The sequence below is a fragment of the Crassostrea angulata genome, chromosome 3, assembly GCF_025612915.1.
Source record: "Crassostrea angulata isolate pt1a10 chromosome 3, ASM2561291v2, whole genome shotgun sequence".
NCBI lineage: Eukaryota > Metazoa > Mollusca > Bivalvia > Ostreida > Ostreidae > Magallana > Magallana angulata.
This window is the reverse complement of record NC_069113.1, coordinates 24223471-24250424: the sequence shown is the minus strand read 5'-3', so window position 1 is coordinate 24250424 and position 26954 is coordinate 24223471. Positions and strand designations below refer to the sequence as shown.

At 33.0% G+C, this 26954-nt stretch overlaps 1 protein-coding gene across 1 annotated transcript; it reads right to left on the bottom strand.

Moving 5' to 3' along the window:
• On the bottom strand, positions 1-19270 carry LOC128177797 (N-acetylated-alpha-linked acidic dipeptidase 2-like). The gene is made up of 18 exons (XM_052844665.1): positions 19256-19270; positions 18240-18487; positions 17308-17608; positions 16682-16807; positions 14438-14627; positions 11428-11527; positions 11094-11183; positions 9738-9823; positions 9490-9609; positions 9282-9367; positions 8171-8234; positions 3843-4002; positions 2527-2617; positions 2308-2397; positions 2015-2180; positions 902-983; positions 692-784; positions 1-306 (listed from the first exon to the last, which is right to left on the bottom strand). The coding sequence occupies exons 2-18, from the start codon at positions 18464-18466 to the stop codon at positions 102-104; spliced, it is 2277 nt and encodes a 758-aa protein (XP_052700625.1). The 5' UTR covers positions 18467-18487; positions 19256-19270; the 3' UTR covers positions 1-101.
• Positions 19271-26954: the final 7684 nt, after the last annotated feature.

Sequence of the window (26954 nt, the reverse complement as noted above, 5' to 3'; positions counted from 1 at the left end):
ATAATTTCTGTGTGTTTTATTTTATTGAAATCACAAAAATATATATCGCAGGAAAATATATAAGCGTTAAAATTTCATTAAATACATGCTATTTTCATATTTCACAAGGGCATAAAAGCTGATACATCCCGCAGCGTGGAGGCTGCAGAGTCTATAGTGTGTATAACCACACTGAAATGTTTCTTTACAATCTCCCATCGTCTCTCTTCATCCGCACTCCCTTCGATTTCAAACATTCCATCTATAAGACCCGGGAAGATGGCATCGGCGTATGCATTTGTGCTGCTATCTGCGAATACGATGTTTCTGGAAGAAAACACTAAAATCATTATCAAGGCACCTACATGGTGAGATTGTTTAGTTGCCTATATTCTCTCTTTTTCAGGTGGACGAGGGGTGGGGTGTCGAAAATCCCCATTATACTGGTATCTACCTTAATATGTTGGTGATTTCTTTAGCCATAATTATCATCTAGTGAAGAAAAATTCAAATATGTTTAATTTAAAATTTTAAATATTTCTATATCTCCTTAAGGTGTTCTTCATCTCATGGACATTGAAATCGTCAAAAAATGGTCATCCAGTCCTGTGTAATTTCCATGAATAATTAACAAATAAGACTATGTGCATGTCTTTATAACAAAGTTTTTAAGAACATTGTGGGCCTTGAGCGGGTTATAAAAAGTGCAAACCTAGCTAAAGGTCGGCCCGGTAGACCTTCGGGATCAATGAACGCCCGCTCCATTAACGTAAGTTGGTCATTAAGGCTTCTAATGGCGAATGGACTAGAATTAATAAAGATGAATGAGGATTATTTTCATTGCAATAAATAAATGATTATTCTTTTTCATTCTTATTAATCTTTAATAACCTAAAACAATTAATGAATGCATTTTCCATACTTCTTTTTATCTACGTGTTTTGCTCTTTCCTGAAAGTCAGCAGCATCTGCGGCAAAGACGCTTATGGCTTTATACAGCAGTTCTGTGGAGTAACAAATTAAAGTTTATTAACGTCTGATTCAAAACTTGAGCAATCAATTATGTCACATTTAGGCCTTTGAAATAAAAATCATTAATTTCTACAATAACGTTGAGCAAAGAACCGTTTTTCTATCCATGTGATGAATTCAAAGAATCACTTTTTATATGGACAATAAAAAATGATCGGGATATTATCGATATCAGACAAATCAGAATGATTGATATTCAAAATACATGCAAGCTTTTGCTAACCCTCGTCGAAAAATTGATATTGCGTGGCATTTGTTAGAATCCACATAAAAGAAAATCAATACTTTTAAATATTTATTTCCACTTAAAAAGTAGATTTTCTTAACCTATAGCTAAGTCAAGAAGACTCATTTGAGTAATTATCCAAAAGAGCAACGGCGTCCTTATTCTGAACTAATCGCGAACAAACTTTAAGTCAAATTTGATTTTTAAAGCGCTAAGCATAGCTCAGCGCTTTATTGTCGTTAGACTTCTATTTCCGGTGCAAGGAATAACTGCCCTCTATGAGCAGAAATATACATCATTTAAACTGGTAAGAGGTATAGGGAACCAGTTATCTGGGTGACGGAAATGGCCGAGTAGATACGATTGGTTTGCGGGGCTTACGTACATCAGCACGGGATGCTACGCAGTGATGAAAAAATATCGTGCGTATTCAGAAGCTAAACTATAGAAAAATAAAATCGATTCTTTGCAAGAAAATGTCAAAAACTGTGATAAATTACTGTTCAAAAGGTATAATTTGTGATTTTAACATATCTTTTTGCGAATTCGTAGTTTGTTATATTACTGCGAAAGAATACATCGAACACATCATCTTCAGAAAGTAACATATATTTAAAGAAATCTGGCCTTCGATACTTTAAATTGATATTCATTAAACATAAACCAAAACTTCAATAAGGCCTTCCGCCTACGCTTGCACACAGTAAATTTTCTTAGAACCAAGCTAGGTTAGCGCTTTTCAGTACTTTCAGTACTTTGATTAAACTATAAAATTACCCAATTCAATGCCATTTTTCTTCATCAATAATCCAAACTCGTTTTCAAGGTTATCCACGCCATCTTTAAGTGTTTTGGCATAATCCTCGACTTGGAAAGGAATTATCAGAGAGTCTGCTAAATTTCTTGCCACTTCCGCCCAAACCTGTCCCGATGCGCGATGACACTATAAAGTTTACCAAACAATACAATCTGATATATATACATTTACTAAGAAGTCAATTGTTGAGTAAGTGGTGTAGTGTGAGTGGGACATTTTACAACGTATTCACAAAAATAAACTATAAAGACACCTTGAATCCCCTGTCCATAAACTCGTCCACAGCTTTAAAAGTTTCGTACTTGGAATGATAGAGTGGGTAAGATGGAAGCTTTAATTCATTCTGAAAAGAAATGTGCATTTTCTGAAACTTTCAAACATGTTTATAGCATTCAAATTTTAAATGAGCACAATCAATTTCAGTCATGAGACTTTAGGTAGATAACATGTACATATACTTTTATCATCTTACCCTGTTATAAGTGTACCGGAAGTCGGCAACGGGTATACCTGCTCGCTGAATAAAGGAGGCATAGTCACTTAAAAGGCCCAAACGGAAATCTCTAATGCCATTGAAAAATAAGAAAAATTCTTTCATACTAGTATCACGTGGTTTAAAATTGAATTTTTTTTCTCTTCTTAAATCACAAGACACACCAATATCTGTTGAAAGGTTTAGGAGGCTGGTCAACAAATATAACATCAGATACACCTTAAACTTCAAATATGACTTTTTGTGCTGCCCCAAGGTATTATTCCGAAACGAAATATCCAAATATTTTAGCTTTCAAATTTGAACACATTTTCCTATTGCTTTATGCAAAGCTCTCTGTCTAAAGGAGGTATATATACCCTTAAATGGCTACAACCATTCATCCCTCTTAATGACAGTCGGTTTTTTATATTTCATCGTTAGACAAAATAATTATAATCGCTCTTGAAGATTACAGCGAATTACAAAATACCGGTAATATTTTCAGTATTTTGCTAGATTGCTCATAAGAGTATTCAATATTTGGTCAGCAAGGTCCCAGATTAACTTAAAAAAATATTTCATAACTGTTATTCAAAAGACATTTCTGAAGACACAAAAAATGCTAACTTAAATTTATTTTTACTGAATCTAGGAAGCTATTAAAAACTTTACCGAATTCTGTAATTCGCAGTATATACTTATTTCTCACTGCAAAATCTTTCATCCCATAGGTGTTTTTTTTTATATCAATTATCAACAAAAACGTTTAAAGACATTATTAAAGAATCATTCCCTATTAACAATGCATTCTTTCTCGTTGAAACATTTATTGTAAATAAAAACTGTTCACCCTCAAAAAACAACATTCAATTTCTCATAATTTCGATTTGGAGCAAAAATCTAAAATACTTAACAATAATTCTTGAACATTGATATTCATTTCTATATCTAAAAATATGTTTGACTTCAAATTAAGTTATCAAAAACTGCGTCAAAGTCAAATTATTTTTATACTTTTGTTGTGGTATTTTCCTAAGAATGGAGGATATATATGTTCACATACCGTATATCCAGGTTTTTTCGCGTGTCACAAAATTTGCAAAAAAATGGGGAAAATATGTAGGATTTTTAATTTGCGTCAGTCATTTTTTGCGATTTTAAAAAGTGTCTTATAGAAAATAATAAAAGGATATAATTTCTGCGTATTAAATTTTGCGAATTTAAAGAGATCGGGAAAAATGCAAAAAATGTTATCATCGCGAAAATTACCGGATATACGGTATATATTTTAGATGATCTGAAACAAAATCTACCTTGGTCGAGATTTGTCAGCGTTCGGAAAAGCGTACATCCACTTGTCATAGACAGTTTTAAACCTTGTATCGGTCTCCTCGGGGTTTGGTACCTTTTTTGCTGCAGCATATGTAACTGATCGCATTAAAGGTGTTGCCCTCAGGCGCATGGAATAGTTTCCTGTTTAAAAAAAAAGAAAAATTGCACATGCACACCTTTAAACCAATTGGTTGTACAATTCGTAAATGTTTTCAACTTGAGACACAGGCATACTTATCCTTTTTATTTAATAGTTTGTATGATTGTAATTTAATCTTTCCATAAACTGCAAATAATATAATAAAAGAAAAAATATCTTAAATATTAAAAGCTTTCTAGCTGTGAATTCAATCTGATTAAAATCAGATTTTTCCGCGCGACATCGAATTTGTCGGAACGGATCAAAGATCTTATTTTGATCAGATTGGAAGTCACTTTTGCGCACAGACTTTAAAATCGTGTGTGTGTATATATATCATATATTCTTCATGATAGCCAAACTTAACAGATTAATCTGTGCACGAAAACTTATGTTATTGATTTGCGAAGTTTTAGTCCATTCGATGAAACGGTATTTTTGTTACCCCTTTTTAAAAACAACATGTTTTGTCGCCACGGCGCATGGTAACGTTCAAAACATGACGTCAAGATTAAAGACGCACAGTTTATAGATAAACCCCATCTTTATATCACGGTTAGTCTCTTGTACCTTTCTCCTTACAATTTAAAATTACACTGAACCACTTAACATTTTATTTGCACACATTCAGTGGCGTAGCTACCATGTATGCTTATATGCCTGAGCATGCACATCATTTGGGGAAAAAAGGAAGAAACTAAGTAAAACAAGAGGCCAATTGGCCTCAACGGTCACCTGAGTAGCATATAACCCATACACAAACTTGTCGAGGAGCCTCATATATGCATTTAATTAATTAGGTTTCATTCTGGAGTAGAAAAATTATAAATTTGCAATGACGACCACCTTCCTGCCTGAAATCTTTCAAAAAGAACTATGAAACCTATAATTTTGGCAAAAAAACTTAAAGATCTGGTCTACGAAATCATGAATTCAGTTTTCAATTCAGGTGCGTGGGAGTAAAGAAGATAATTTTTTTAACATTATATGCATTAACACCTATACATCTATTTTGGCCCTGCCCTAGAGTCAAAACCCATACTGCAGGGGAAACGAAAATTAAAATTTCAGTAAAGGACTTCCTGGTAAACATAATTATAAGTCAATTTTTAATACAGATATGTGAGAATAGATAAGAAAATTTTTAAACATTATATGCATTGACACTATATTGCCATATTGCCCCCCTCCCACCTCATGTCCTGAACCCCAGACCCAGAGGCCATGAATTTCACAATTTAGGTAGAGGAGTTAGTGGACATCGTAACCATTTATTCAGTTTTTTGCCCACATGTGTGGGAGTAGAGAAGAAGATTTTTTAAGATTTAAAACATTTTTACAATATGGCCATATTGGCCCCACCCTAGTGCCTGAATCCCTAACAAAGGGGTCAAGAATTTTACAATTTTGGTAGAGGGCTTTATGGACATTATAACCAGACATTTAGTTTTTAACAAATACATATGGAAGTAGAGAAGAAGATTTTCTAAGATTTAATACATTTTTACTATATGGCCATATTGGCCCCACCCTAGAGCCTGAACCAATGACCCAGGTGTCATGAATTTCGCAATTTTAATAGAGGGCTTAATGGACATCATAATCATGCATTTAGTTTTAAACAAATATATATGGGAGTAGAAAAGAAGATTTTCTAAGATTTTATAGATTTTAACTATATGGCCATATTGGCCCCACCCTAGACCCTGAACCCATCACACAGGGGTCATGAATTTCACAATTTTGGTAGAGGGCCTCATGGACATTATAACCAGGCATTTAGTTTTTAACAAATATATATGAAAGTAGAGAAGAAGATTTTCTAAGATTTTATACATTTTAACTATATGGCCATATTGGTCCAACACTAGAACCTGAACCCATGACCCAGGGGTCATGAATTTCACAATTTTGGTAGAGGGCCTCATGGACATCATAATCATGCATTTAGTTTTTAACAAATATATATGGGAGTAGAGAAGAAGATTTTCTAAGATTTAATACATTTTTACTATATGGCCATATTGGCCCCACCCTAGACCCTGAACCCATGACCCAGGTGTCATGAATTTCACAATTTTAGTAGAGGGCCTCATGGACATCATAATCGTGCATTTAGTTTTTAACAAATATATATGGGAGTAGAGAAGAAGATTTTCTAAGATTTAATACATTTTAACTATATGGCCATATTGGCCCCACCCTAGAGTCTGAACCCCTGAACCAGAGGCCATGAATTTCACAATTTTGGTAGAAGGCTTCATGGACATCATAACTAGCATTCAGTGTTTTCCTCACATGTGTGGAAGTAAAGAAGAAGACTTTTGAAAATTTGGCTTTTTTGCATATTTGGCCCCGCCCATTTGGTAACGATTGGCATGGTAGTTTTCAAGAAGTTAAAAATGTAAAATTGTTAACGCACGACGACGGACGAAGACCAATTGCAATAGGTCACCTGAGTGACTCAGGTGACCTAAAAATACAGAAAACAATTTTTTTTAAAAAGAACTCAAGTGTTAAGGTCCATACTTAGTTATCTCATCAACCCGTCAACCGGTCATCGACAAATTTATCAAATTTATCAATGCTAAACAAAGACGTCTTTAGTACTAAATATAGACAAGCAATGTGGTCTTACAGTACCATATTAAAGAAATAGTACACAATGCATGTACCTAATAAAGTAAAGATTTATTTTGCATTTGAACTTAGTGTTACACATCATTTTAAATTTCCCCCATAGAATATCACAGCTTTATTGAGATATTCATTACCATAAACTAGGTGAAAATGAACTTAAGAATAAAAGCTTTGAGTGTGTCAAAAACAAACGTCAAAAGTTTTTTCTTCTTTTAGCTTTTAATAAGTTTTGTGATTTTATTTTATGCCTAAACTATACCGAAACGATTTTAACTGCCTACAAATATGCTGAAATAGTCAGCATTCCTTTCAATATCTGCGATGATTTTTAGTGTTAAAAATTGCCAGAATCCATGAGCTTCCGGGGCCTTCGCCCCCAACAGGCTTCCCCCAGGACCTACTGGGGGAATCATGGCGGCCCCCAGTCCCCCTGCCATTTTAAGCATGCACTTCGTTTCTGGTCTAGCTACGCCACTGACATTTGTTCGAGAATCATAAGTTAGTTCTTCATAGTTTTCAATTTCTAACCCTGTATCTCTTAGTTTACAGTAAGGATAACCCTGAACGTCGGTTGACGTTACTTATTTTTTGACTAAATATTTACAGAGATTTTACTCTCTTTCGGACTGTTTTATATTCAAAATACAATTACCACCACCCCCACAAAATTTATTATAGTTAAACACAAACTTGCAAATAATTGTTGACTTATTTTTTGCACCACTGAGCATTTTCACAGCTTGTGTCGGCTTTTTCGTGGGTTAAATCCATTTTGTTTGTACCTCTCGTTGCGCCGTGACGTCCGGCGACGTCGATGTTTTTAGTCAATTCTAAAGAGGACTATCTGTCTTTAGTTACTAATACAGTAAAACACGGTTATAGCGAACACGCTTATAATGAATTGACGCTTACAGCGAAGTGAATTCCATTCCCCAACGCTCTATTTCATGTTGTAAACTTGACGGATATAACGAATTACGCTTATAACGAAGTTAAATTGGCCGTCCTTGGGACTTCGTTATAAGCGTGTTTTACTGTATCTGTTCGACAAAACAAAATATCCCGTCATTATTTGGAACATAGAATACCAAGACAAAACGTAATTTAAGGTTACAATATTATTTGGTTTTAAGCCGAATTTTTAGATATATTTCTTTCGACATTATATGGTTTATTGTTGACCTAACACAAATTTTGACCGTGCGCCGTGACCTCATTTTTGCAGGATTAGATTCTAAATAATTCTTACAAATAAAGGAATTTATAACTTTTTTTCTTGCAAATTGTTTGAAACTATTGCTAAATTATGTCTTCCAAATTTAGTAATGATATGACGTTAAGTAACATAGCTATGACAAAAGTCTTCGTATTTTTTGATTGACCCTCGTATATATGCATTATAACTTGCATATGCAGTTATAATAATAACTGCATATTATCCATATACATATATGGATAATAATCCATAGACTGTTATTAACTAAAATGCTTACAGGAATAAAAAAAAAAGTAAATTTTGATAAACCATACCTTCACTTGCGATATCCAAATTAAGGTATGCTACTGATCGACTTCCAAGATTTTTAATGTATTGCTGTAATGAAAGATTTTGTCTTATATTATTATTCAAAATAAAATACAAAATTAATCACATCCCAGAATATTACGATTTATTAGAAAACAATTTAAAGGTCAGGATAATTAATAGTATCTTCGTAATTGTTCATGATATAACCTTAAAAATAGTTTTAAATCAAAGTACTGAAGTACTGTCGGTAGTTGATTTTATTGATTATTATTTAAAATTCAACGATAATATGTAATTTTGCATGGCAGGTAGTTTCTTTACTCTATTTGAATAATTACGGCATTTCTTCGCACATTTTTTTAAATATGAGTTATCGGGCTTTTCTGACAATAATTCCAAGCTTTAGACGGAAAACCCCATATGAATTATGTTGTGTAACATTTAAAGATAGAAAAGACACCATCAAACTTTACGATGCTTTATGCATCAATAATCAATAATCCAAATATTTCTGGAAAATTGTATCCTCGCAATATTGATTTATGTGGCGTAAGGATACAAACGACTACAAATAATATCAAAACTGTTCATACCATTTAAAATCTGACTATTTTCAAGGTATTTATAAATCGGTTCCTCGAAAACAATACTTCTGAATGTAATACATCGAATTTATCGATTATTTTCAAGTAGTGAATCTTGTCAGCGGTGATTTGGGCCAAACACTGTTCCAAAAATTGTTTCCGGTTTGCTAGAGTAACTGCATTGGAGAGCTGATTAAAGCCAACTCCTAAAAATGATCTCAATTTGATTTACATGAATATAAAACTATTTATATCTTCCCCCTATTTTTCATAGAAGAGCGCTTTTCTGAGTTACAAAAATTATGGCTCATACTCATCATAAACTTTGAAATTCATTTAAGATATAATTCTGAAATTATTTAAGATATATCCCTGAAAATAATTTTGCTTGACATTCCCTGAAAGGGTATCTAATATACAATCATGGATAGTGTTGAACACCTTCGACAGTTATTTGATTCCCATTGCAAATATCTCGTATCATAATTAATAAAATTCCATGAATTAAATAATGGAGAGAGCAGAATACCTCAACCCATTCTGTAGACCCTATGAGTTTGAATTCTTCTGCACCCCATCCACAAAATATAATGGTTCTTCGAGGACGCCATTTCTCTGCAAAGATTATTCAAATTCTGTCTTAATTTTCAGGACAAAAATATTAATCAATATGACTGTACACGGTATATCAGAAAAATTATAAATATGAATAATTATAAAAATGAATTTCCCTTTACTTTGTTGAACAAGATTCCCCATCACTCGGGACACCTCTTTCATTACGGCTGTTCCACTAGACGGGTCAATGGCGCCGAACACCCAGGCGTCTAAATGGTTTCCAAGCAACACATACCTGTCTAATGACAACCTTCACAAATAAGTAAAAAATGAAAAGTATATATAAAATTATATCAATTAAGAAACCAATTAACTATTGAACCAATTAGACGTATTATTTTAATAGAATATCTTCCTAAAAGGAAACCTGGTTCAATGCTGCCCCTAATTACTCCGAACACGTTGTGCATCTTCTTCCGGGTATTTTTGGTGGAGATTCTCATTCTTATTTTCCTGAAATTTATTACCAATACGAACAAGCTATAAAAATACTTTTCTACAATTTGTAAGTTACTAAAAATGTCTTCTTCTTTTTTTATTCAATCGCGTTTACTTATTATCATTATAAATGGTTGAATTATAAATAATATATTTAAAAAAGGTTCGATGGTCGTGGCCATTTGAAGACTATATTGGTCTCCTTTAGAAGAAAAGCTATATATAGGAAAATGCCAATATCTAAAAGATAAAATATATGGATGTTTTCTTTGTTAAATAATACATTTTGTAGTTTATAGCTTAACAATTCATATCTTAAATTTTAAGGTAGATCTAATGGTTAGTTTTGTTGACCATTCCGCCCCCTTATGTGATTTGTTTTATAAGCATCATAACAGTTGCAATATTGATAAAGTATTCTTAAAACACATTTAGAGAAGTTGACCGATAAGATAATGCCTGTTTTATATCTTCTTCTTCTTTTAAGCTCAGTAAGTTATGAAGCTAAAGAATGACAGGTGAAAAATGGTTATCGAAAGAAGGAGTGAAACCATATCCATTTGTAAGTATAAATTGTTTGTGCCAAAGACCAAAAAAGATAGGAGAATAAGTCGGCGCAAATGTCCATTGGTTTATCCTAGTATCTTTGATATTTTTTAAGGCGCCATACTAGTTGTATCAATATCTAAATTGCAGCAAGTTATTCCGAATTTGATTTAACAGGGGGTTATTTAATGATATTTAAGGAGTCCGGAAAAACCCCCTTTAAGAATACTCGTACATGTATAAAAATTAATGATTACATTATTACCCCCCCCCCCCCTCCCATTCGAAAAACTAGAAACAGTATTCCTCCTTCTCATAAGAATGTACTCTGTAAAGAACACGATATTGATGGTTAGTTTTATTGTCTATATGTGGACGGAGCTTAATAGCTAATTTTAAATAAATTAAATTCGGCAATCCTATTAATAGCTTAGTTGCAAGAAAACAAAATTGGTGTGCATATTGAAATTGACATAATTCGATGTAGTGAAATAGTGATGGCGTTGCAAAAAGTCAGAAAGTCCCATCAAAATTACAGGATAATTCTAACCCAAGTCTTACAGAAAGGAAACTTGAGAAAGTGCAGACATTTTTATGTGCAGACTTAAATATCGCACTGTTAACTACAAAATTGGTATTTTTTTAAAATTTGTTAATTATACTTTTAAAAGTTCATTTTGTACAACGTTCCTCAAGATATATCCGTTGTAAACAAATTAGAATAGATATGTCATGCTACCATCCAGACTGCTTCAGCGGTCCCCCGAATCTGTACGTTATATTCAGTCCCCCTCTCCAACTCGCCGGAACTTGGTCACCACTCATATAGCTGTAATATAATTAAAAAACAATTATAAAAAAAGTTTTGAATAATTTTAATCCAAAATTTGAAAATCAATCTTGAATATCTAAAATAGATGAACTTTCTATTACTTGAATTATTAGGGTTTTTTCATAATGAAATTATGTCATTGATCGGATTTGCTTGGTCGATATATGTACATTACCAGTGAAAAAGATCATTAAACCAATGCAATACATTTGTGACAATAGCACGTGCATTGCTTGCTTACCTCAACAGAATTTTAGCAGCTCCATATCCGATAGGATGGCATGGAATTTTCGGCAGTACTACAGAGTTAGTGCCATTTCCTTTCAGTCTGTATGCAGTTTCTAAAAACAAATACAGTTATTTTTCATTAGTTCACCGCATTCTGTTATACATTGTAATTGTTCAACAGAATTTCAACTAAGCAATTTTCATATTTTTTGTTTGTTTGTTTGTTTGGATTTTTTTTTACAAAATGTTCAACTCAAATTGTAAAGCTGTATAAATGATCAATGGGTAACAATACAACTGTCATAGCTAAGTTTCATAATTCATCGATCGACGTGTGAAATTTTTTTTATTTCGAATCCCAGCAAGTTTTGAAAATTTGCATTTGGTAAAAAAAAACCAACACGCCCATGGGGCCTCATCGCTCACCTGAGCAACAATGGCTTTTTTGGGGCATTCAAAAACCATTGTGTCATATGACCCCTCGATAGAATAACCAAAAAGAAATACCGTAGAGTATCGAAATTTTACAATTTTTTGCATACTCTTAATCTTTGACATGGTATCTCTATGATATAGCAAAATATGTAACTTTTTTGGTAGGCGTTACCGGTTAACCTCCAGTTCCCTTCATTTAAGTCCCCCCTCAAACCACTTTATAAAGCGATCAATATATATGAGAGCATATAGGTCCATTTTCTCCCTCAGTTACTTACTAGTTATTGTATTATATTTTTTTTAAATACCTATATGTGAAAGAAGAAAATTGTACCTCAATGCGCTCAATTCTCAATTCAAAAACATTCAAAAATTTAATTGGTCTTCTCCATTATAAATAATTGTCGTTTACCTGGTGTGAATTCATTTCGTATGGCGTTTCATAACCTTACTCACTTGACTGATGAATAAACTATAAAACTGAATAATGTTGCCTCATGGTAAATCTAATCAATGTATACACAGACATATCGCTCTATAGTACATAGGCACGTCCATTATTTTTATATTTATTAAAAAAGAACAAATAGCTACAAATAAAGATGCTTTTTCGCTGCAATAATTTTTTAAGAACAACGATAATGCTTTTATCTTCATAATAATAATGTGTTAGAGCTATGGCAACCGTTTAAAAAACTTCGTTTTTATTAACTTGTGTTTAAAAAACTATCAGAATTGGTGCAGACTTTATATATATAATTCATCGTATAAGAAGGGGCACCAGAAAGCAGTTACTGCATATTATCCTTTTAGCAAGACATGATTAATTGTAGAATTATAAGGAAGATACAGACCGTGCTTTGAGTCTTGTTTTTGTTTACATGAATTTATTTTGATTTAACTTAAGATTTTTAAACTTGGTATTTCCTAATAAGCATTCAAAATATAAACAAATTAAAGCGTGGCCTCAGCCTTTTGTACAAACATACTAGCATTGTGCACAAAGCTCTGAATCTTGACTCTTAGATAGGTCAGAAAATTGTATACAATTAAACCAAGGGAAAATGCACTAAAGCAAAATAAGAGCAGAATTTATTTTTCATCATAAATATACCGATATATTTCTAGCAGCGAAAATGATCTCCGTCTAGACTGAAAATGCTGAGGATCTTAACAAATCATGTTGCATTATTCAACCATTACGTAGAGATCGTACCGATTTACGAATACAATGAATGGTACACATGAATTGCAATTTATATTATGTTGTTAGTGCATCGGATTTTGCTCATTTAGCGCAGGTAAACAATTAGCTGTCTGATTTACCGAAGTTTACTTTGATTGATACGTAATATAAATATTCCAAAATACAGGCGATAGTTCCCCTCAAGTTAAAAGGCATAATTAACGAAAATGAAACTTAAATCAAAATAAGCTAAAACCACCGTCACAAGTGAACATGTCAACGCAGCCAATGCGTCCAACAACAAAAACTGGTTTTCGATATACAAAATATCGAACCCGAAGTTATATACTGATCGACCCCCATTCTTTCTTTATTCGTAAATTACTCAAAGGACTATGTGCGGTATTATGCATTTTTTGCCCCCAAAATTTTAAGTTTTTTGAAGAGCTTTAAAAATAAGATGGCAGATAGTTGAAATCATATTGAAAATAAGTGTGTACAAAGTTATCACCACAGTGACGTCATAATGTAGAAATGACGTAATGAAAATTGTCTTATTTTGATAAAATCAGGTTTTGTAGCAAAATATGGGTGTTTTCCAATGGTTTTTCGACTGGGAAACATCGAGCGCAGGCTTGCTCAAGCACCATTTTTAGTATGATGTGTAGAATTATAGGAAGAAAAACATACGTTAAAATCGTACTTGAGCAGACCTGCGCTCTATACTTCCGTATGCAAAATATATATCAAAATATATATCATATATAATATGAAAAAATGACAATATTTTCATGTTTTTGCAAAATTGCGGGAATGCGGTCATTTAGGTGACGTCATAGATAAACAACGAATGAGTAATAATGTCTAAATTGGAGATAAAACAGACTGGCATCCTCTGTACACTGATTAAGGGAGATGTGATTTTTATACGACACTATTTAAAAATTGGTTAAAGTTGGGGGCATGAATTAACCCATACCGAATATAGTCCTTTGAAACAAAATTAGCCCATGATTTTTTCAATTTATATTTTCCTTTTCAATAGGATAATTTAGACTAAATTACGTTGAATTTGTCTTAGTAGTTCTTGAGAAGAAGATTTTTTTAAATGCACCCCCTTTTCTACAGTTTCAAGGTTCTCACCGCTTTGAATAAAGATCAGCCTTTCATTTCTGCAACTTATATTTGCCTTACCATAAGGATGATTTGTGCCAAATTTGATTGAAATAGGGCAGGTGGTTTTAGAGAAGAGGTTCAGAATGTAAAAGTTCACGGACGGACAGAGAGACGAAATGTGATCAGAAAAGCTCACTTGAGCCTTCAGCTCAGCTGAGCTAAAAAGTATTCCAAAAATTGAACTCATACTGTTGTATCCATTGATGTTTCTACATGTATGTTTTACCTGTAGCTGGGTAGCCAGGTGTCAGGGGGTCCCCTATATATCCACGAAATATGGTGCCCCTCTGCGTTCCGGACTCAGGAAGAAACCAACCATGTGGGTAAACTTGCGTCGCTTCGCCATTGTTTGCATAATCCTCGGGATCGGAATACAAAATAATTCCTTTTGCACCAAGAATTTCTGCTTGGTATGCCTTGTTGTAAAGTTAAATCAAAATCATCAAATACAGACTCACAAGCACAAATTTATGTTTGTTCTCGAAAAACAAATATTGGGTCACATAAAAACATATATCTTGTAACGTCTGTATCAAGTTTTGTATATAAATTGTGAACTCTCTGCCTTAATTTTAATTGTAAAGACTCGATCGTACTTATATTAAAATTTCTATAAACAGCTAGAAATTCATTAGATAACCATTGTGAACAATATGGTCTGAAGAGAAATTGTTCGATATTCTATCTAATAATTATTCTAAATATTCAATCAAACAGGCTGGCGCCCTTTTATTTACAATTGTGTGCATGAAAACTATTTAGTTCAAGTGGTTTTGCAATTTAGCTATTAAGTTAACATGGTGGAAGGTCTGTAGAATTCTGGATGCTGAGTATTATACATTATTCGTGATTTTTATGAACAATGCTCATTAATGTTAATTTGAAGGGAAAAACGTCAGAAAATGCATCTTCTAGGTGAAATATGAACTTGGTGTTAAAATATAAATATAAATATATAATGAAAATTTCAAAAGTGAACTGCGTTCTAGAACCTTTTTAAAATCATATCCTACTTTAATTTATGTTTAAACATGAAAATCTATTAAGATAAATGTTTTTGAAACAAAACGATGGTATTCAGAACAAAGTTATCGTTCGTGTTCAATCACTCTACACGTCGTTGAAAATATCAACATTGGGTTGCTTAATAAAATCATAACCATGTTTGATGCTTTTGATGTGCAATACCATGCTTTTTAAAAATGAATGGGTGTCTGTTTTGTATTTAAACTTAGCATATTGAGCCATTTTCAAGGAATATTCTGCATAAAGTAGTATAGTCTGTTTCACTAATGATGCTTTTACTATGTCAGACGCGAATCGAAAATTAATCCTTTGGGGGTCGCTACTAAGCATGTTAATTGTTGCAAAAGCAGAAAGAAACTATATTTTCTTTTGACACATTTATTTCTAGAACTCATTTTATCCACCAATTAATGAAGATGAAGTTTAAAATCAGTAAACGTTTAGATTTTCTATTTGACTACAAGTACCTAGATTTTGAGAAATAGTCTATGAAAACGAGGCACGATTTTTACTGCGAAACTGAAACTTAATTTAAATGACATTAACATTAGCAGGGGTATAATATAGTGCATGCTCACAATTCTTTGATATATAATCAAAGCTCAGATCATTGTAAAGATATAAAATTTTAAAAAAAAACCTGACCATATTTGTTATCATTCCCTTTTGAAACATTTTGCCTAACTATACTTGACATTGAAATCTCATGGAATGTTCAAACTCAAATTTTCATTGCAAGTCTCATTTTTAGCAGGGCTCTGCTGAAAGCAGAGTCCTGGCTATAGGCAGGCAAATCGCCAATGTTACTATAAATAGCACAAATAAACAAAAAACCAAACAGCGTCAAGGTAAAGCTTCCGCTATACCAAATAGTTACACAAAGAGCCACGTTTTGTCAAAAGTGTTGGCATTTTGTTTCTTTTTTTTAAATTTCGAATGAATTGTCTTTCTTTTTTAGTTTGCGCGATGAAGAAACGGGGATTGAATATATAATGCTTGTTGCAAAATTCAAGGCAGCAACTGTTAAACTGTTTAACTTCTACTAGACGGACATATTTTTTGTTTATAGCCGCTCACAAAATTTGGTCGCTCTCTGATGCTTTGCCGACATTAAAAGCATGAGAGAGAGAGAGAGAGAGAGAGAGAGAGAGAGAGAGAGAGAGAGAGCGAGATTGAGATTTTCAGTCTTTACAACACAATATGCATAAAGACACACCAAAAGAGCCCGGCTTTCAGTACTTTGATTATGAAATTAGAGTCAAGAACACAGAATCAAGAGAATATGACCTCAAGTTATAATTTCTGTGGTGGGTAAACTGTTATAGTATTCTTTACTGCGAATGCAGAAGTGCAACAGCGGTAATCTCACATGTTACCAATTACCCTTGCAATGTGCTTGTACGATCTCTGTTGTTAATAAAGCACAACTATCCCCAGCACTCACCTTGTCGCCCCTAAAGTTCTTGCCGTAACGAGCCAGAACGATTTTGCCAGTGATGTTAATGTCTGTGTTCTGAGCCAGCCATCTGAAGTCTTCAACACGTCCGTAATTAACATACACCAAGTCTGTCTGTAGAGTTAATTCATAAAAAAATAATAATAAAGAAAACTTTTATTGTGAGGCGATTTGACGATATTATTATAAAATGTGCATTGATGTTGTTGAGTTCATAAAACCTACATGCTACATGACCAAGCCACCAGCCTAATAATTGAAACGAGTCATGAGTGTTAATATTTGAAACACAAATTACACGTTCATTATTCAATAACACATCCTTTACTCGTGTTATAGCATTTGTTATCAAAATGACCAACTTTGCTAGTTCTATTTAGCAAAAGGAAAATATTTTTCCAACAAGGGTTAGTCTTGGATATAATTATAAAGATGAATGTGATTTTTTACACTTGCTCAACTTATGGGACCATGGGGTTTTTTGGGTACATAAATAATACTTTATCAATATGGTCATATAAATATTTTTCCCTTCTTCAAGCCATATTGAATTAGGAAAAATAAAAGTTTTAAAAATAATTATTTGGATAAAAAAAAATAGTATCCATCCTTACAGAGCTAACATCCCCCGATGCAGAATAAGCATTGAACGGCGGCACCACGTTCGATTTGTTCTCACTGGGGTCCAAGATCGGTTCGTACAGCGCGGACTTCCATACCACTTGGCCAGCAGAATCGTAGACAAAGATTCGATTCATCTTGCTTTCATCTTTGGTTTCGGGGTAAGACAACAGTACATCATACGGCGTGATGAAGGTTTCATCCAGACCCACCGATCTCCAGAACTCCTGAAGATCTTTGGCTTGTTTGTAGTCTGCATCTGTCCCGGCAAGATGGGGGTGTTCGGTCAACTCCCTGTTTAGAAATTGGGGAAAAATGATCGGGAGAAAATTATCAATTTATATTTTGAATTTCATCAAGGTTGACATGGGTCAAGCCAGGACAAATATACCTTTCCTTCCAACACAGCGTGGAAATCCGTGACACCTCAAACCATTTTTTTTTAAAAAGCGGGGGTGGGGGGGGGGTGGGTGTGTGGGGGGGGGGGGGGGATGCTACGCTGAATAAATAAACCGAAATGACAAAAAGAAAGAAAAAATATATAACTCAAACAGAAAAAAACATCCTTTAAACTAGGGGTGCCGTTGGGGACATCCTTGTGCAATATTCTGAGAATGCTTGTTATTTAGCGCAGACGCAATATTAATTAATTCAAGGTCGCTGTACAAGCAATCCTAAAACAATACAATTTTCTAGCGGTGAGAAACAGTGTATGACCTAAAAAAAAATACGACGTTATAGGTGGTAAACAAGACTCTTTATTATGCATGATCGTACTGTGTATAAAGCGTAATTAGCAGGGTTTTTTGTACATGCATGAATAAATCTTATATGACAGAATTTGTGAATAACTCAGAGCAAAATATAACACTCCAACAGTAACTGTTTACAGTTGCTGTAAAATAACTTAACATTCAGCACTGACCTGAGGTACTGTCGGATGTTTTCGCTGTTGATATTGTCCATGATCTCAGCAGATATATATGGGTCTGCATCTTGCACGAATGTTTCGGATATTCCCGTGATCTTATAATCGTCGTTGTCCGAGCGTATACCAAACCTCCCTATAAGCAGACCAATGACCAGTCCCACAATCGCCGCCACCACGGCCAACAGCAGAAACTTTCTCCTGTTTTGAGAACGCGGACTCATCTTTTCGCTTCAAGCTGACTACTGCTTATGACAGATGTTGATAAATGTGTGAGAAATGATTATAATATATTCGTAGTTCGTAAATGAGGCGAAATTTCTGATATATGACCTGGATTTCAGAGTGCAATTCGTTATGAAAAATTCCCTATTATTTTCCAAATTCAATCTATCACTTTAGATTTTATTTTCCCCTTTTGAATTCCTATATGTAACCCAGTCAACTTTTTTTTAATTTTTAGCTAGTTTTGTTCGGGAATCCCCTTTTGCGATATATTGAGGTAATTTCTTGTTGTACATTGCTATTGATTCTTTTTAACATGTATATCTAATATTAACATCATTATACAAGAGGCCCAGAGGCCATATCGCTTACCTTAGTAACATTGGCCATAACTCATCATTAGTCAGCGGTAGCGTTTGGAATCAAAGAAAGAGTGTTCATTCCATTACAAACTATGGAATCTTAGAGCACAGTGTCAATCTATTTGCCACTATATATGATTAGTAAAATCATTTCCTACCTTATATGTAAAAAAAATACTAAATTATACCGTCTGGTTTTTAGTGGGGGGGGGGGGGGGGGGGGCATCTCAAAATATTAAAATGCACCAAATTTTGTATACATGAATGAAGATTGGTTAAACGGATTCATTAAAAAAATAAGGAAAATGTCCTCGAGGATAGCAGCATTCTGTGTATAAATTTTCAACGGCGTACACTTTTTACTTTTTTTTTTATTGTATTTCTTATATTAACGTACTCCTATAATTTAAAGCTTCAAATACTGACCTGAGGTACTGTCGGATGTTTTCGCTGTTGATATTGTCCATGATCTCAGCAGATACATATATATGGGTCTGCATCTTGCACGAATGTTTCGGATATTCCCGTGATCCTATAGTCGTCTTTGTCCGAGCGTATACCAAACCTCCCTATAAGCAGACCAATGACCAGTCCCACAATCGCCGCCACCACGGCCAAAAGCAGAAACCTCCTCGTGTTCTGAGCACGCGGACTCATCTTTTCGCTTCAAGCTGACTACTGCATATGAAAGATGTTGATAAATGTGTGATTATTATTATAATGTATTCCTATGTTCGTAGAACATTCATTCTCAGAATTTGCTACTCCATTGCACTGGAAAATTATTCCTACATAAATGTTGTATTTACAAATCTACATATAGCTCAGATTTTTTGCATGGAGGAGGGGGGGGGGGGTGAAATCAAAGTAATGGATCTTATCGAAGCATTCATTTATTCCAGCAATAAATAAATAAATAGTCCAAAAAATCACTGATTCTATATATATTTCGAATTTTAAAGAAGTTTATTTCTAAAACCTCGAAAAGAAAGAACAGTTTTAATAAAACTCGAAGAAAAAAAATGAATGAGCAGCACGCATGCATATGGAAATTGAAGCAAATTTGCTCATTTTAAAGTCTTTTAATGATAGTTATTTTAATGTGAGAAACATATAAGGAATAAGGAATCATTCTTTGAGTATTATGAGGTGATAATTTCGGTCGGGGCGTGATCAAATCCAATAAAGCCCAAAGGGCTTTATGATAGATTTGTATTATGGGTTTTATAGTACAACACACTGGAAAATGTAAATATATACATATATTTGCCTCTTAATTAAAAGCGAATTTATGTATGCCTGAAACATCTATGAAAGGATTTTGTATAGTATTATAAAAAAAATTCAAAAGATTGGTACCAAATGAAAAGTTAAAGTAACGGATGTTAAATGAAACTTCAAACTACATTCCTTTTTATGATGCAAGGTAAGTATATCTTCAATAGGTAATTCAATATTGCTAAAAATACTGAATTGTTAAGTAATGGTATTTGACAAAAAAATTGTAAGACATATAAAATTTACTTTTTTTCTCATTTCATTTATTTTTAACCTGCCTCTGGTTTTTCTATCCCGATATCGGCGGTTGTATTTCAGCTGTATCAAGTACCATCGAGAAAAATAAGAAATTCGTGTTAAATAAATCAGGTAAGGTTCAATTTACTGTTTTAAGAATATTCATATACATTTTACGGGAATCCCCTATTGCGACATATTGCGATAATTTCTAGTTGTAAATTGCATTTGAATTGATCTCTTCTTTCTTTTTTGCATGCTTTAATATTATTTAACATCATTAACAAGAGGTCCAGGGGCCATAAAGCTCACCTGAGTAACATTGGCCATAACTCATGATCAGCTAGCGGTAGCGTTTGAAAATCAAAGACAGGGTATTCGTTTAATTATAAACAATGGAATCTCAGTGCAAAACGTCAATCATTTTTTTTTCAGTTGATTACAAGCCATCAACGATTAACTTCTTAACAACGTTATGTCAGCTTATTCACTTTAGTATAATTATCCCCTCGCGCAACTTGTTGCGAGGGGGATATAGCATCACTGCTGTGCCTGTGTGTGTATGTATGTATTTGTGTATGTATGTATGTGGGTATGTGTGTGTGTCCATTGTCAGCTCTTTAGCAAAATTCCAAGAAAACCCCCGCATGAATATTTATCAACTTTTGTACACTGCTTTGGCATGGTAAAAGGACAAACCCCATCGATTTCCAAGTCAATTGATTCAATATTTTATAAATAATCGTAAAAAAAAATGTTAAAAAAATCCCCAGGAATTTTATGTACAACTTGACAATAGACATTTCCGGTAGTTTTATGTACGATTTAAAGTAAATCGCTGCCGTATGCAGTTCAAATCAACAACTTAACATTTTTTGCGATTTAAATCTAGTATAGGTAAAAAAAAAAATACCAAACGTTTTGTAGTATTGGAGGGTTAGAAAATTGCCAATAGTTAAAAGTTGAGGTGGACAAGAGATTAAAGTCATCCGATTTACATCGAAACAAGCAGTCAACTTTCGGACAAATATTCATGTATTACAATAGAACTATAGTCCAAAATTCAGATTAGATTTTGACAGATATCTCACATTTATTTATCACGCGAAAATTGTTATATATTAATAACAGCTGCATATTAACTACATGTACTATAGGTTGACATACGAGAAGCAACTAGAATTGTCCATCAGAGCAGACTACAGAAGCTGTACAGATCGCTAGATCTTCAGCTACGTTTCATAATGTATACGGATTGTATACATGTAAGAGGCCCCCCTAGCCCCCCACCCTACCCCGGTTCCGACGCCTATGCTGTAGTATGTGTAATCAGTCAGATTTCGTGCAACCTTCTGTCATACATTCTCATAAACGAGCTTTGATCAAAATGAAAAAAAAATATAAAATTCACATAATTTTTTTTTTCAAAATATATACTGTTAAAGTTGTTTTTGCAAAATCCCGATGGCTTAGCAACATATACGTACATGTAAAACTTAGTTCATGTCTAATTAAGTAGACATAATAATTGCGTTCAGAGAACTGGATATTGACGTTCATACCACATGCTGGTATTTAGGAAGACAATTTATACCATCGAACATATTTACAGATCCAGATTACAGAGAGGTGAAAGCGTTGATTTTCAGTCATTTGGGTGATCATAGTCTTGATACTATTGTTGTTCATAGAACTATGAGACCTCGCTGTACGTCTTCCCTCCTTTTACGAGAACACTATCCTCAAATCAGGGAGAGCGATTGGGTCGTCATCCAAATCCTAGATTTGGTCAGGGACAAAACAACTGACCTTTGAACTATTATAAGATAAACATGACATTAAAAAAAGATAGCCTGTGGAAGAACTTGCATTTTACTGTGAACGTGACATACTCACACCATTTACATTTAAGGAAGGAGTCTTTTCTGGTTTTCGACTTATCAAACGTAAATTTGATTAATTGTTCATTAAATCAAGATGAAAGGAAATTAAAATAGTATGTTTTTCTTTCTTTTTTACTATCATACAACTTGGCATAGAAAAATGTAATCAATGTTTAGAGTGAACAAGGACTATATTTTTGGCGTAGGAAAATATCACATGTTGCGCAATTCAGAATTGCTGCAGATTATATATATATAATGAGTCTGTTATAGCATTTTAAAAACAATAACAATAATGTTGGATTTTTTTTTTTACTAATGTGAACTAATAATATGATACTTGGGTTTCAGAATATGTTTTTAAAATATGATTTGCCTATCAAATAACATTTTTATAAGCTTTTTAAAGCGCCCATTCTATACATTAATTTTTGTGAAAAAATCACTAAAATCAGTTTTTCTCTCTTATGAAACGGTCAATATATTAGCTTTTCTGTCAATTTATATCTTTATATAAAGTCTTCATAATACATAGAAATTAGAAATATTTTATTATTGGAAGCATAAAAAAATAATCAAAATTTCTTCAAAATTTAAGAAAATTAGAGGAAATGCGGGCTAAGCAATATCAATTTTAGTATAAATATTTATTCCAATTTAGTAGTATAAGCTGATAGACACTCTCATGGTCTATGATTTCATTGAAGATTTGAATCTTCAAATCTTAAACAAATGTCTACAGAACTTTAAAGAGCTACACTTATTTTTATCACTCTTTACGTTGAGGAAAAAGGTAGTGACCTTGACCTGACCTTTATCCAAAAACAAAAAGGTCAAATTTAATTAAACTGAAAGAATCATTAAGTAATATGATCCGTTTGACTGTGTCAAAATGTCATGCATTTCTTATTATAAGAAGTATGTTTGATAATAAAAAGACTCCTTCCTTAAACAACTTTTATTCACATCCAAGAAAAAATTGAAATATTTTTCGCCTTAAAAGATCAAGATTATCAGTGAAATATTTTAGAGTAACAGTATTTACACAAAACTATGAGAAAATCAAATCAATAAGGTTTAATAATCTTTTGTTTAGTATCTTAAACATAAATAGTATTATTGATACTGAAAAAAATTGTCAATTTAATACATTGTGTAGTGAATCTTCTTTGATGTAAATATTAGCAATCTTACATACATGTACCTCTTTTCCCCTGTAATGAACACTATAGTCTGTCCCAAGATATTTTTGCTGCATATTTGGACGATTTTTAATAAAAATACACATACATGTGAAAGAAGTGCAATTGAAATCGATGAAAGGGGAAATTTCCAAGATAAGTTCATTCATATACAATGTATTATCATTTTCCCTGGTAAAAATTCACAGGAACGAAAACAGGTTTCCTGCGGAGATTCATAATGAGGAATGTTGACATCTTTTCTCCATTCGGAAGTCACTCGGAATACCTCGCACAATTTTTCAATCTGGGCTTAATTATGGCTGATGCAATGCAAAATCCCCGTAGACTTTCTATTTTAAGCCACGTATTGAAACCTGACACGATAGAGGAGGCGTTTCAAAAGGGAAATCTTGGGATTTTTTCATAATATTTAGCGAACAACGTCTGAATCGAGAGGAATTTATAAATATCGAATAATTTAAGAAAGTATGCGACAAAAATATCTTGGGACAGACTATAGTACTGCCTTGAAGGACGGTAACTTTGTCAATACATGAATGCTACTATCATTGTAAATAAAAATTTATAGTATAATCAAATGATCATATTTTAAAAAAAGGTAAATAGCTACATGAATATGTTTGATTTGTAACGTTTATCTTTTAGTAATACCTTTTATGTGGGAGTATAAGTTCCATGCACAACCTTTAAGTTGTTCTGGAGTGATGTCTTTGGATCTGTCTTTAGTCTGCAGAGTAGAGTACTGCATCTATTAGTTGACATTAAGGTACATGTACAAACTTTCTACAAACCACAGATATTAAACAATAACGATATTGTCCCTGATCCACCTTAATCGGTTCAATACTTCCTTTTCTGTAATGTAATCATGTTGAGATGATACCAGTTACCGTCTTTCAAGACAAGCATTCTGGTAATGTGTCCATTTTTTTCATCAATATTTTCCCCATTTTGAAAAAATACATAACCAACGTTATCATCCGGGCTTATTAAAGGCTGATGCAATGCAAAATCCCCGAAGACTTTCTATTTTTGGATGTGTATTGAAACCTGAAGCGAAAGAAGGGGCGTTTCAAAACAGATAATCTGGACATTTTTCATATTAGTGGATGAACGTAGTTTGAGCACAAAGGTATTTATGATTATCGAAATATCAACAAAACGTGGTGGAAGCAAAAACTACTTTAAACTAGGGACAGACTATAATTAAGAGCGTATATAAAGGCTTTAAAGCGACGATACACAAATACTTCATACAAATCAACACCAATATGAATATAAATATAAGCATTGAATGCTTACTTATAAGTTTTTTTGGATGTCGTCGGTCCTATAACACACCAAGGTGGTGCAAACAAATTATCCTACCGCGCAAACGTCTTTACATTATTGTGTTAAATTAAATTTACAGATTTACATGTATACGAGTTGTAGAAGTAATTTAGTTTTGATAACCCATTTTTTATAAACAAGATCAAGAGAAAAAGTGTGATTGGATTTGCTTACCGATATTACTAATAAATTTCAAAATATTTATAACTTTTTTGCTACTACGTATACTTTCTCTCCATAATGCTAAGGTTTTTCGTTTTCCATCTTTTTTCTCTAACTATGGTATGCACGGTGTCTTGATAACTTTGATTTTTACATCAATAAACATACTATAGTAGCATCAATAAATTAAAGAAATCAGGATTTTTTTTTTTATTTCTACGTAATTATAAAATCAAAGAACAAACTGTAGAACAAGAAATAATTTTTTCATTGCGACGTACCTAAAAAAAGATACCTTTTCCCAGTTGTTTTAATCTCTTAAAGTGCCAATTATAATTAAATTTGGTGAAGTGGTTGTAGACCCAGAGAGGTTGTTTACGCAAAAATTGGTAACGAAAAAACAATGAAACTATGGTAACATGCAAACATTTTTTTCAACCTTCAGATCAGAAAAGCCAGGCGTGATTTTTGTAATCTATTTACTATATAGCAAAACCTTGGATGAAAGATTGATTTAAAATTCATCTTTTTTAGATTTTTATTTTATTCATACACATACAATTCAAGCTGTTGTACTCCATGCAGCAAACAATATTTAAAATAATATGACGTTCTTCATTCAGAAATTGATCTATAAACACACTAACCTCGACCTAGATTTCGTGGTGACGCATTTCTGTCTCGGTGATCGGGTTTCACAGCGACCTTCTCTTTCCAACTCGTGTGACATCTGCACAAAGCCCGCCAATCGTGACTACTGCAAGGCCTGGTTCCTGCGAGCTCTAATTATATACAGACGCTTACATAGATTTTGGGATCAAACTCTTATTTTAAAAGACCGAAGAATTACTATGAGTCAAAAACTTCAGGTGATTAAAAAAATCTTTCGACCAGAAAATGGAAATCTTCTTTTGTACAATTCTTAATTTCATGTTGTTTTTTTTTCCTTTTTTTAAACGATTTTTCTTAAAACTTAAGTAAACAAATTTTTATTTCAATATAAAAATTGTATAAATTCACTGATTTTCCAGTTCAATAATTCGTTCTAAAGTATTTTTTTTTTTAAAGTTTGTTCATTCACCTAAAACATGTCCTTGAGGCGGTTTTTCAGATGGAAATAGACATTACCGACACTGGCAGACTTACCGACCTTGAGAGCGCGCCACAAACACACAGAAAATTTGTAAAAAAATTTTCATTCGTTGAAAAATCATAAACTTAGATCAGTATAATTGCTTTCTAACATAACTTTTACTTCGTATCAAAGAATATTCTCTGTTATGGCTTGAGGTATTGTCTTTTTATCTTTGATTCCAGTACTTATGTTTTTTTTTCATTTTTTTTTATCAATCAATTAGATGATGTGCACTTTAAAAAAATCGGGGAAAAGTGCGATTTCTAATTCAATATACATCTTCGCACTCCTCAGGGAAAATTATAGCTTGTTGCAAAGAACCGAGAAAAAAAAAGACAAACTTCCTCTGATGTACTTGATACCTTTGTTCCTTTTCAAATGTTTCACGGTTTAATCCCGTGGTATAAAGCAAATTAAAGCTTTCTTCTATTAACATAATTTTCTAATCAGTCATTGTCCAGATATCCACTTAATGAGATTTAAAAATCTAAAGCTCTCCTCCTCGACAAGAATTGAAAATGATTTCAAAAGAATATCAAATATCGCACTGTCCTTGCTCGATACAAAGAAATTTAAATTTTTTAAACATTACGTGGTAGCGCAACAGAATTTACTCCAAAACAGTAACAGAATTTATTCCAAATATGAATATATAGAGTACAATATATGGAACTTCACATACATCATATCGAAATTCCTATCATCGGATTTAATAACGTTTATACTTCTTCTTTCGGTAGAATAAATCAAAGTAAATCTCTAGTGCTTAACCCCACTTGTATCTCGTCTTTCTTTTTTTTTTTTTAAAGAAAGGTTGGTTTCTATATTTGGAAAACATGGTAGTCCGTATAAAACTCAATCATTGTTTCAAAGATCTTCGCCTTTCAATTTTT